This window comes from Plectropomus leopardus, chromosome 6 (genome assembly GCF_008729295.1).
Source record: "Plectropomus leopardus isolate mb chromosome 6, YSFRI_Pleo_2.0, whole genome shotgun sequence".
Lineage (NCBI taxonomy): Eukaryota > Metazoa > Chordata > Actinopteri > Perciformes > Serranidae > Plectropomus > Plectropomus leopardus.
In genome coordinates, this window is record NC_056468.1 from 80200 (window position 1) to 93183 (window position 12984).

Here is a 12984-nt window from a genome sequence, read left to right on the forward strand (position 1 = left end):
CTCAGTGCATGAATCTGTCCAATATCTGTCCCCTTTCTCATTATTCATCATCTATTACAAATCAAAGTCTCTTGAATCGTTTTTTGTTTAAAACTTGTTTGCTCAACAATAAAAGATTCATCGTGAATGACTATAACGGTTACTTAGATTTTCTGTACCTCACTGGAACTTGGCCCAAACCTCTTAACTATTTCTCCCTGAACCAGACCACATCTCCAGGATTTACATACATCGATAAACCTCATCTTGTGGGGAGGTGATGTTGCTTCTGTTTACAGGATTGATATTACAACAACCACCATCTCCATTCCTGACGCTTATTCATTGAAGCACCTTGCCTTCAAAAACTCTCAGGTCCTGTCTCCCTCCCCCTGTTTCATAATCCCTCTGGTCTTCTCAGCTACCATAATTACTTTTTTTATACTGTCCTCCTGCCTTAATCAACTGGCTGCCATTAAGACTAAAACAGTCTATTTCACACACTCACTTCCCTGGTGTACTGCTGGGGAACTCCACCAAAATCCCATTAGTGCCAGCTTGAAAGACTTTCCAAGAAAACTGGTTTAACAGTACATCTCCAAGCCTACACAGACTGCCTCCAACACTTTAACACTTGAACACTCATCACAACCTGGTCCTCCTGCTAGTCACACCTCATATAGTCTGGCTCCATCAGTTGAAAGAGCTCTTTTACCGTATACAAACTTGTCAAATCCAGTGATAAGACCTTGAAATCCTCTTTCCTTTCATTCTTCTTCTTTAAAAAAAACCCAAACAAACAAAGGGCCTATGTCATCAATAGCAACCTGAAAATACTCTCAACTCAAAGTCCACCTCATCTCCCACAGCCTGTTCAAGCCATTTCAATCCAGCGCTGGAACACAGCATAGAAACAGTCCTCAAAGTCAGCAATGACATCATCCTCTCCTCAGACTCTGGTCACATCAGCATACTCATCCCTCTCACCCTTATTGCAGCTCTCCACACCATCAACTTCACCATTCCGCTCTCCCGCCTCCTCCCCCAACATCACGAATACTGCCCTCTCCTGGCTATGGCCATATCTCACAAATCAACAACAGCTCATCAAGAACAACACCTGTGCCTCCTCCCCTGCTCCTCTGTCCAAGGGCGTCCCCCAGGGTTCAGTGCTTGATCCTCTCCGGGTCATCCTCTGCATGCTTCCTGTTGGTTACATCAAAATTTGCCAGGGTCTTGCTTATGATATCCAGCTCTACATTTCCACTAAATCTATCACCACTGCAACTAACCACCTGCCTGACCACCTGCCTCACTGAAATTAAATCATGGATGTAAGCCAACTTCCTCCCATGACATGATCATCATCAGTTCCAAATCCCTCACCAAAACCACACATAACTTCAGCCTCAACATTGATAGATTGACTCTGCACTCCTCCCTACACATCCGTTACCTCTGAATTATTTTCGACACCAACTGTCCCTCCAAACACCATGTCAATCAAATGACCAGAACAACCTTTTTCCGACTAAAAAACAAAGCTCATCTCCATCCATCACTCCCCCTCTCTGCTGCTGCAACCTCATCCACATGCCTTCATTAGGCAGGTTTCCATTAACCCTCAAATTGTGCAAATTAAAATTGCGAATATAAACATCAGTTTCATTAAAACTCACATTTATCATAAAATAGTTTTTATGCTTGAGGTGGTGATTTGAAAAAAAAAACAACAACATTTTTTGCAAAACTGCAATGAAAACAGTGTTTAGCTTTTAGAGATCACATTATGCTATGGCTATATGATTGTCGGTAGGAACTGGCTCCCCCAGGCATCATGCAGCAGGTGCTACACACTCAAAAATACAACCACTGTATACCTAAAAGGGTACAAATGCTTGTCATTAGAGGGGTATCCTTTAGTCCCAGTCCGTTTTTGGGACAAATTGTACTAGTTAAAGTACAGTTATGTACCCTGCAAGACATAATAGTACCTTTAAACTATAGTACAGCAATGCCACCCATTGGAAAGGTATTATAATGTACTTATAAAGGTACCACCCCAGCGACAAGCTGTTTTGGACAAGACAAAAATATACCAGAACTGTCCACACAACATTGCTTCTTGACAGTTTATTAAAAGATCATATCATGAATGCCTAGACTGCACATATTTAAACAGAATATCCCAAGGAACAAACTGTATCATCAAATAAATATGTGTCTACAGTTTGATGGGCATGAACAAGTCCAATATACTCAATCAGCTTCCTGAGTGTAAATGTCCTCTGAGCATTTTGAACATTGATGCAGTCCAGGTGAGTTCAGTAAAGGTTAATCATTTGAGTTACAGTAACCGGCAGGGGTTTGTCTCCATACACCATGATGTGATGCACCTCTGGAGGAGTAGTATACAGGATATGTCATGTTGAAAACAAAGAGGACTGCAATAAAGGCCTCATCCACTGAGGTACAGGAACAAACCTCAATTCCTTAGACTTTGACGTCATTGTGAAACTGCCTTTAGAGGGCACTTTTCCAGTCTTGGTCAGTCTTCAGTTAAATGGTTTGCTGTGAAATGAGAGGATAATTCTACATCAAAGGACAAAAACGTCAGTATACATAACAAGATGGATCCAATAATGCATACACAGTAGCCTAATCCAAAAGAACACTAAATTAATGCTGTGGCTATGTACAACACCCTGTATCTACCTTTCAAAGTCCTCAATATCCTTTTTGAAGATGGATGGCATGAGAAGGAGTCCATCTTCCACCTGAGGTTAATTCCTCAGTCATAAAGATAGTGGCTGGCGCTTTACTATGTCTCTGAAAATGATCACTCAGTCATATAGCTAACTTGTACACAAAGGTACAATTGTGGCTGAAATGGTACAGATTTGTACCTTCCTTTGTTCAAATTATTTTGAGTGGGAAACAGTGAGCCTTGCTAACTTAAGATTAGCATTTATGCTAAGGGCTAATGTTAATACAATCATATGAGCTTACCTTTAACTAATGGTATTTTATGAACTCACCAATATTACTTATGGGTAAGGCTAGTGTTACAGAGAGCGCAATGTTAACTTTATTAAATAATGCTGGCTACCGTCATGGTTAAGTTTGAGATGGTAACTTTGCTGTTGATAGCAATGCTAATGATTGTCAGCTTTTAGCTAAATTTCGCTGTTTGATACAATCAACTTTGTATAAATCACACACTTACCTTTACATTTCTGAGCCTCCTCATCTGACATTCCAACGCCTCCTTCCACCAATAACTTTTGTAGAAGGTTTGATAAATCCCTAAGCAACATACTGGACTCCCCAACATCTCCTGTCCTGCTTGTACTAGATCTGAGGGAAGTAGTGCCATTTGCCTTCAGCGTCTTTAGTATTAATGCACCACTGTCGCTGTCTTGAAGAACTATAGCACTTGGTGGAGGAATACAGTACATATTTTTCTGTGCTGCAGATTGAAATGGTACAAATATGTTTCTTTTGTCTTAAATTACTTTGTACCCTTTTTGTTGGTCAAAAGGTACACTCCTGGCCTCGCAAATAACAATACTTTAGAGGGAATATTCTTAAAAAGTGTATCTATAGGTACAGAACTGTTCTTGTTTCGTACATCTATTTCTAAGAGTGTAAAAGAGGTGTTATTGCATCGAGAGGATCATCCCGAAGTTTTGAATCCATAATTCCGCTGTGAAATTGTGGACTATCACCTCCATGAAATTCCTCATACGTAGTCGCTCCGACATATAAGGGGCTTCCCTTTCCATTATTGCTTGCTTTACACGCCTACAGGGCTGTGGATTGAAAATAATGAGGACTAGTGCGGTGGTGACAAAATAAAAAAACCTGCAAAATGTTGTTTTTTTTTACATCCATCACCATGCTTCTTGGAATGTTATTGCGAAATGAGAGGTGTCAGAACATCACGAGATAAGTTGCATACCATCACTCACTGGAAAGGCAGTCCTCTTGTAATTGTGTTTTAATAAAATTTCAAAAATACCCCGTAAGTTTTGCACAAATCAGTAATGGAAACCTTCTAGTCCCCAGCTCCAGAAGACATGCAGTTATTACCACAATCATACAAGTAGGGGGCAGCAGTACATATGATATCATTGCCACTATTTTTATAACTAACCCTAATTAATTGTAACTACAGCTGAGCAAATGTAAAGTAACTGTGCACCACTAATGATGTAAACTATTAACTAACACAAAAACGATGTTCTGTGATATGTATAAACACTGACAAAAAAGCGACATTTCTGTGTATGATCAGAAAACAGCAGACTTATCTGCAAAATAAAAACCATAAAGTCCAGATCTAGGCATGATGGGAAATAAAGGCTAAGTGAATGGAACACTAAATGGCATCAAAAAGCAGAATATTTCACTAGATAACAACATTTTATGAATTTTGGAAATGATGATACCTCCATCTTTTTTCATTAATTTTGACTTTTGGACTTTACCATGCTATTGCATTATTGGAAATGTCTGTCATCCTTTGGCATCCCCTATCAGCTGTGCTACGAGCTTAAAAATGTTTTTTTCTCTTCTTTCTTAGTCTTAACAAAAATGAGCAAGCTAAGCATTTCTGTATTGATGTCTGGTGTATTTATTTAGTGTGGGAAACCCCACAATCTCTTCAAAGTAGGCTATATGCACAAGTTGGAGAGGTCCGTTCAGTCCGTTGGCAAGCACCTCCGTCCTGACCGCATCATTGTCATGCTCAAATGACGTTTGAGCACACCCTTGAGTGTAATATTGCTTAACTCTGCTGCTCATTTGCTCACCCATTCCCACTCCGATGATCACATCACCCCTGTCCTCTAGAACCTGCACTGGTAGCCCAACTCATTGTCACTTCAAACTCATTAAAAAGTGCCACTCTGTCAGTGCTTGTGCCATATGAGTGTGATGCCAAACCCTTTTCCTTTATCTTTCTTTTCTTACCATTCCTATCCAAAATATGCAATGTACTTTCGTGCTTACAGTTATTTTGAAATGAGCAAATAAACTGTGGAGAACCTAAGCAACCTAACAATGTGTAGCGTGTCCACACTGACATAAATTTAATTATGTCACATTATATTTTGATCCATGATGCTAAGCTGCTTAAAACTACCTCAAGTGGGTCGCCAGAAGGTTTTAAGAAGTTTTTCTCTGAAAGCCAAGATTGTGTTTAATTGCCAGTGTCCTGGAACCTGTCTTGTTACTAAAATGTAAGCCATTCATGAGAAGAATGAGAAGGACAGAGTGCAGCTGATGAGTTTATTCAGCTTGTCATCATGCGTTTACAATGAATGTTGCATTTATTGTTTGAATTTGGTGATAAAAAATTTCATATTCTGAAAGTCAAATCAAATTAAAGTCCAAAATGACCAAAAATGGAGATGTTTTAAATAAATGTCAGTCATTTCAGTCATTTTCTGTAACCGCTTGTCCAAGGGTCATGGGGGGGCTGGAGCCAATCCCAGCTGTCATCGGGCGGAAAGCAGGGTACACCCTGCCCTGGATAGGTTGCCAGACTATCGCAGGGCCGACACATATAGACAGACAACCATACACGCTTACAGTCACACCTAAGGGCAATTTTGAGTCACTAATCAACCTGAGCTGCATCTTTGGACTGTGGGAGAAGAGACCCCGGAAAAAAACAAAAAACCCCACGCAGACACAGGGAAAACATGCAAACATGTAAACTCTGCACAGAAGGGCGCCCACCCACGGACCGAACCCGGGTTTCCACCCAGGTTTCGAACCGGGGACCCTCTTGCTGTGAGGCAACAGTGCTAACCACAACGCCACCGTGCATAGCTACCACTTGTATGATGTTGTACTGCAGTTCTGCATGTAGTTACATAGGCTATATCACTGTTAATGATAGCACGCCACAAAAAAGTAATTCAAAAAGTCATGGTATGGTGTCCTAAAAACAAGTCATAGTACATTATCTTACAAAAGGGTTAGGGGTTATTTAAAAATTAAATCATTTAGAAGAGCAGCCCGTTCTCATTCCCAAATCATCAAATATCGCCTCAGTGATTTTGGCTTAAGACACTGACGCAAAAAGGCACCTTCCATGGCAGTATAATGTAACAATGTAACATAAGGAGTTAGAAAGTCCCTTCAGTGCTTGTGGGAGGATAGGTGGATGGGTCCAGCAAACTTTCACCCAGGTGCCTACTGTTCTATTTCCATATGACAAGTTGGTATGTTAACCCATTGAAAAAAAAAAGTTATATAATAGTATGCCATCAAAAGTCATAGTGTGTGCACTTTTCCTTTAAAGCCGTTAATGATATGCTGGCAACCTAAAATCATCATCGCCATCAAAAATTTGAGAACCTCTGATTTGAGATTTTTATTTTTTATTTTCAAAAATGCTCTAAAGTGGTCAGTTTTTAATTTTTCAAACATTTCTCCTGGGTGGAATTCTCTAGACCTCACTGGGCATGTGGGCAACAGAAGGCGTCAATGGTCCCACAAAATTGTCCCCACCAATGATGATGATGAAGTAGTGAAAACCTTGACATCTTATTTGTTTTCATGTTGTGACATTTAAATTACAACCTTCATGTACTTTATCATTCAATCATTTATTCATCAAATGATTCCATTGCACTGCACTGCAATAAAAACCACCACCTCAGTCAAGCATAAACACTTCTTAACGATATTTCAACTTTTTTTCAAATCTCCCATTTTTCCAGTGCAAATAATAATGCACATAAAAGCAAGGGAGTGGAAGAACACTTATAGGAGAGACGTTATGAACACAAGGGAATATTTCTTGACAATGGACCATATGTGTGTTCTTTAATGCATTTTTGCATTGTTCAACTCGTAATTGTGAAATTGGATTTTTGCTTGTGTTTTTATCTGTTTTTATCTGTCTACCTGTATGGCACAATGAGGCAACAATAAAATAGAGTTGCCATGGTTACATTATGTTTTATTAAAATTAATTCAGTGGTGAGTTATGAGGAAAAGTTAGCTGAGTGTATGTGCTTAATGCCATAAAACCATTCTAAACCAGTCTAATACAAAAAATGATGAGCCAGTTAGCAGTGTGAAGGTGTTTACTCACTTGTTATGACATTCTGGGAGGCAGGTGGTCCACGCTTGTTGTTCTTCACCACCTCCAGCTTGACCTCATACTCCTGGCCAGGACCCAGGCCTGACTGCTCAAAGGTAGTTTCTGGACGACCAAGGGAATTAAGAATCTCACCATCTTCCTCTTTCTGCCAGCACGAAAAACACCAGTCATCAATCGCTGTTAAGAGTAATTACTGACAAAATGTATGGGGTGGGAAGAAAAAACTGTCAAATCATACATTATGGTATTGGCGTTGACAGAAGACTTAGCTTAATAAAGTGAAGCTTTGAGAAGGGTTAGGGTTAGTAGCACTGATGGAAAAAGTTTCTGTAAGTACGCAAAGAAAAGAAAGTATCACTTGCTCTGTGCAGCTGCTTGCCTGAACCATTTTCCACAGGATACCCACCATAATAATCATCATGTATGCACATTTTAGTCAGTAACCAAATTTAATTAGGAGGCCTTCAGTGGGCAGTATATGGTTTCTACGAGAGGAAAATGTGTGTAATGATGGAGGCTGTGGTAGGGTCTGGAGTTCAACTACTTCCTGGACTAGCCGACAGAATCTCCATTAACATACTAGATAGAAAGACTCACTGTGTTTCTGAAGATGAGGTTCCAACCATCAAAGGGAATGTCCAACGGATCCCACTGCACCTCCACTGACGTCTCCCGCACTGACTTGAACTTAAGTCCCTCAGGCTCAGGCAGATCTGAGAGCCATAAAACAAAACTCTGACTAAATTTCATCTAGATTTATACATTGCAAACTGTTAACTGCCACAGAGGTGATCTACGTACGTGTGGCTACTCTAGCACTGACAGGAAGACTCTTCTTGTTGTTAAGCAGAGCATAGACACTGATTAGGTACTCCACACCAGGCTCAAGCTCCCGAATAGTGGTCATCTTCTGGTCCCCAGGCACCCGCATGTCCAACTCCAGACCTCCAGGGGCCGTTGGCACATAGGTGATCAGGTACTCAGTCACACGCATCTCATTCTCCCAGGACAGGTCCACAGTCTCTGGGGTGACCTCCACTACTCTTAGGTCCCTAGGTGGTGAGACTATGGACAGACATTAAAAATAAGTGGTGAGTGTTTCAATGTTAGTAACATTGTCATTTTCTCAAAGTACTGTTTAGAAATGTGCCAATAGGTAGATGAATTAACTTGCTGAACATATTGGGTGACATTTTTAAAAGATGAGATAATTAAGCAATGTCACACAAGAGAGTGATGTTGTACTGTATATTGTCATGGCTGTGATCCAGTCGTAGGATTTGGCTGAAGATGATGTAGTACCTTTACACCTTCTGTTACCCACATGCCAAGCGAGGTCTGGGGGATTCCACCTAGGAGAACTGTTTAGAAAGTTAAAAGCTAAATTGACAATCACTCCCTCTCATTGCTTTTTGGCTCAGCTGACACAAATAGTTCCGCAACTGCTGAAAGTGACAGCTGTTGCAATGCATAAACATTTTCCTGCACACTGGCTCTGTAGAACCTTGGTCTGCATGTTATGCACAGACCAGCTGCTTAGTATCATAAACATTTATCGCTGCATTTCCAGTGAAATAAGAGTCTGTTAACAGTCACTTTAGCGGCCTGTGTGATTCAGATGAGTTAGTTTGATAAGACAGTATGTCACTCCAACATGTGTCCACTCACTGCCATGATCTCCGTCACCTTGAGTGACGAGGATATGACTAAAGGGTAGAGGGTAGTAACTAGCTAATAACGAGCCAAGATACTTGAGCATTAACAAACAGCGTGCTCCTTACTAGGGTTCGGGGCCAGTAAGCTATAGAAGGTAACACTGGGGGCTCGACCAGGATTAAACTCTGCAAAAGCCACTAGAGGAGCATCCACGCACACTGGCTAAAGCTTACAACATAGGGCAAAGTTATGAGACCACTAGACGGGCTGCCAGGACACTCATGCAGCTAATGCAGTCAGGTCTATGCAGTACTACAGACAGGGGAGCCAGAGCAGCAATGGTGCATGAAAATGTAAACACTCCAGTGGGCAGGGGACCAGTGGGGGTCGCTATTGAGCCAGCTGACCCACAGGAGAGGGTGCCAAAATCTCGCCAGCAGTGGCAACCCAAGAAAAACATCGATACAAAAATGAACTGGAACAAGGTCATTTGCCTCAACTGCTCCGGTGTAAAGCAGTAAATCTACAGAAAAGCTGCCCTTCCCCCACCCAACCAAGCAACCTGCCTTGAGCCCCAACTTGACCCCAGCTCCCAATTCAGGTATGTTGGCCACTAGGGATAGGACATGCTAGTTCAGATACTTATACATGGGTTAGAATTGTGTGCTCTGTTGGACTCTGGTGCTAGCAGAAACGTGCTGCCTCACCACCATTTACACTCCATCCATCTAAAGCCATCTATCAACCGAGTCTTGCAGGGTGGTGGACCTGCAGGTCTGACAGTCCTGGGAGAAGTCACTCTGCTAGTGCACGTTGGGAGTAAAACTGCTGACAGCACAGAGATTATGCTGGGGCACCCGTTTCTGCATCAGGCAAGTGCCCACCTGGACTATGGCTGCAGAGAGGCCACTCTCTTTGGTGAAAAGGTGCCTTTCCTTAACCCCACCCACCAATGCAATGCACACATTGTTTGAGTTTCCTGCACTACAGTGTTGCACCGTCTGTCTCTGCTGTCCCCAGCAGCACCCAAGTTGACTAACCTTTTCTCAGTCTATGTACCTACCCACCTGCAGGACTTGCACACCACGAGCTGCGCTAACCTATCCAAGGACAACATTAGCAGGCTGGCCCATCTGTTACAGTCCTATGGCAATGTCTTCTCCACAGGGCCTGCTGACCTCGGCCACACTAGCCTTGTACAGCACGACACTAGGCCCACCTGTGAAACAGCCAATGTGCAGAATGTCCACAGAGAAACAAGTAGCAGACCAGCAGGTGCAGCAGAGCCTGGAGGTTGGTGTAGCCCAACGCAGCAACAGCAGCTGGGCTGCACCGATTGTAATGGTGAAGAAAAAGGATGACAGCCCACAACTCTGTTTGGACTACAAGTCTCTTAATAAGCGGACTATTAAAGATTCTTACCCCCTTCCACGTATCCAGGGCACTTTAGACACCCTGTCCACTGACAGGTTCTTCAGCACACTGGACTTAACATCCGGATACTGGCAGGTGGAGATGACACCAAGGGCCTGCAAAGCTGCAGCTTTTTGCACCCAGATAGGATTATTTGAGTGGAATGTGTTGCCATTTGGACTATGCAACGCGCCGGCCACACTTCAAAGGCTTATGGACCATACTGGCCGGGTGGCAATGGGAGACATCCTTGGTGTACATTGACAAAAAAAAATAAAATGTCAATGACAAAAAAATTGTCTTTGACAAAAAAAGACATAGCACCAGTGAGGAGATGAATGGATGAAGGGAGAGGCCAGCCACTATGGGCTGACACAGCGGCCAGCAGCCCTGCCACCAAAGCCTACTGGGCACAGTGGAAAAGACTGTACCAGAAAGATGGAGTTTTAGTGGGGAAATTCTCCTGCACTGAAGGAAAAGTGATGCACCTGCAGATCCTGCTACCTCATACTTATCGTAACCCAGTGATGGAGCAGATGCAGGATAGACCGGTGGGTGGCCACTTTGGCGTTGAGAGGACTCTGGCTTGCCTCAAAACCAGGTACTTTTTGTACAATATGAAAGACGTTGTCACCTTTTGGTGCTGCACTTTTAACAGCTGTGCCGCTAAGACGCACCCCAAGAAAACCCCTCAAGCTGCCATGGGCACAGTGTGAGTTGGTGCCACCATGGGAAGGATTGCCATTGACCTGATGGGACCTCTAAATGAGACTGATGGGCATAACCACTACATATTAGTGGTACAGGGCTACTTTAGCAAGTGGGTAGAGGCCTATCCGGTTCCAAATGAGCAGGCATCCACAGTGGCAGAAAAGATCACTTCTGAGTGGGTGTGTAGGTATGGAGCCCTTCAGTGTCTGCACAGTGACCAGGGCACCAACTTTGAATCAGCTGTGTTCCAGGGAATGTGGGAGGTGCTTGGGATTGAAAAGACATGAACCACCCCATTTCACTCACAGTCAGTTGGCCAAGTGGCACATTTTAACGCCACCCTTAAGAAAATCCTGGCTTCCACTGCTGAACGGTGCCATTGGGACTGGGATTTGATGGGCCGTATGCAGTAATGGCTTATCGCGCCACCAAATACAGCTCCACCAGCTCGACACCCAACATGATGCTCTTTGGATGGGAAATAACTAAACCCATCCACCTGGTTGCTGGTTTGCCACCTGACAGTGACAGTGCTAACACCCTGCTGCAGTATGTCATGCAGCTCAGAGAACAGTTGGAGCTCTCTCACCAGCTGGCACCGGAGGCTATGAGTCAATCAGCTGAGCGAGCCAAAGGGCAAAAACATCCGCCAAGTCCATCACAAAGTCAGCAATGCAGTTTGGTACCTGACCAAAAACACTAAAAAAGTGGAAAAACAATGTAAGGATGTAATATCCCCCAAGGGCCCCTGCTTTGTTATTAGCCTGCTGGATGACCTGGTCTACAGGATCAAAAAGGGCCCAAGAACAAGGATCAAGACTACAAACTCAAGCCCCACTACTCTAGGACCCCACTGGATAACAGCTGGGTCTTCCAAGATGCTGACACCTGGCCACCAATGGAGGTGTCCTTCTCTCTGCCAGATTTCAGCTCTCCTGCCCCAGACATCGGTCCCCTGAACCTGTGGTACAACCCATCAGACAGTGAGGATCCTGGTGTGGAGGCCCTGTAGGGGCCATTCTCTTCATCGAGCAGTAGCCAGCCTCCTGACAGCCCCTCTCAGCCTCAACTGGATGAGGCAGGGACCCAGCATCCTGTTGGGGAGCAGACTGTTTGCCCACTTTTGAACTCTACATTTTCTCAGACCCCAGAGGGTCCGCAGAGGCCCCAACATGTTTGGTGACTGGGTCAGTCACTGAGCACATGTGAGACATGGTGTAGGCAGATTGCTACCCTCCTCAGATACCTGAGTTGGGGTTTGGGCTATTTGCCACCCCTCTCAGTGGAAAAAAAGAATTCCAGAGTTGCACTATTTCAAGTTGTGAATGGACTGTTCTGAATTTTTTTTTTTTTTTTTATGTTAAGTGATGTTAAGGGTTTAACCATCATCCAGAAGGGGGGTAGTGTCACCGGCTCACCCTCCCCTTTAAGGGCGGTGGCCTTGTGGGTAACCTGGGACTGTGACGTGTGTACAGGTGTGTTATGGGAAGCCACCCTCCCTGATTGCAGTAAGTGAAGACCGCATGTTATGACTGATGTTAGCCAGTGTGAAAATGTCCAGGAAAGCTCAGGGCTCCATCATAAATGTTATGAAACGGCCGTGTTGTGTTTTTGCTGTTGGAGACTGCATTAAATTGTCTGTTGGAGGACAGTACCTAAATGCCTCACTCTTCATTCATTCTGCCGAATTGCCAGAGCCAAGACATTAACATTAACAAACAACGCTCCTTAATACGGTTCGGGGCCGATGAGAATGGCGATATACCAAAACCCGTCCGTCACACAAGCTCCCCTCCTGGGCTGCAGGTGGAGGGCTTTTGCATTAGGCAGAATTTTGCTCAGGTATTTTATGAGTGATAATACAGGTCAGATGGGATTTCCTCACCATTCCAACACTGATACAATAAGATACAGTAAGATGAGGTAACTACTGACTGTTAATGTTTGTCAAATTAAAGGTTTAGAACAGCTGTAAAGTGGAGTGATACATGCAGAGTTAAAAGTCTCAGTGATGATATACTATATATCAGCACTATGGACTGCCTCTCCACCAATCAAATTGCTTGGTTTGAACTAACTGTTGTGTAATACAACATAAAGTTGAT

At 43.3% G+C, this 12984-nt stretch overlaps 1 protein-coding gene across 3 annotated transcripts in view; it reads right to left on the reverse strand.

Moving 5' to 3' along the window:
* LOC121944261 (tenascin-like) overlaps window positions 1-12984 on the reverse strand; it is a 110036-nt gene that overhangs the window by 72403 nt on the left and 24649 nt on the right. For all 3 annotated transcript variants that reach the window (XM_042488001.1, XM_042488002.1, XM_042488000.1), the window contains 3 exons: window positions 7901-8164; window positions 7697-7812; window positions 7091-7244 (listed from right to left, as the gene is read on the reverse strand). In XM_042488001.1, the coding sequence (XP_042343935.1) occupies window positions 7091-7244; window positions 7697-7812; window positions 7901-8164 (534 nt within the window). The remainder of the gene's footprint in view (window positions 1-7090; window positions 7245-7696; window positions 7813-7900; window positions 8165-12984) is intronic.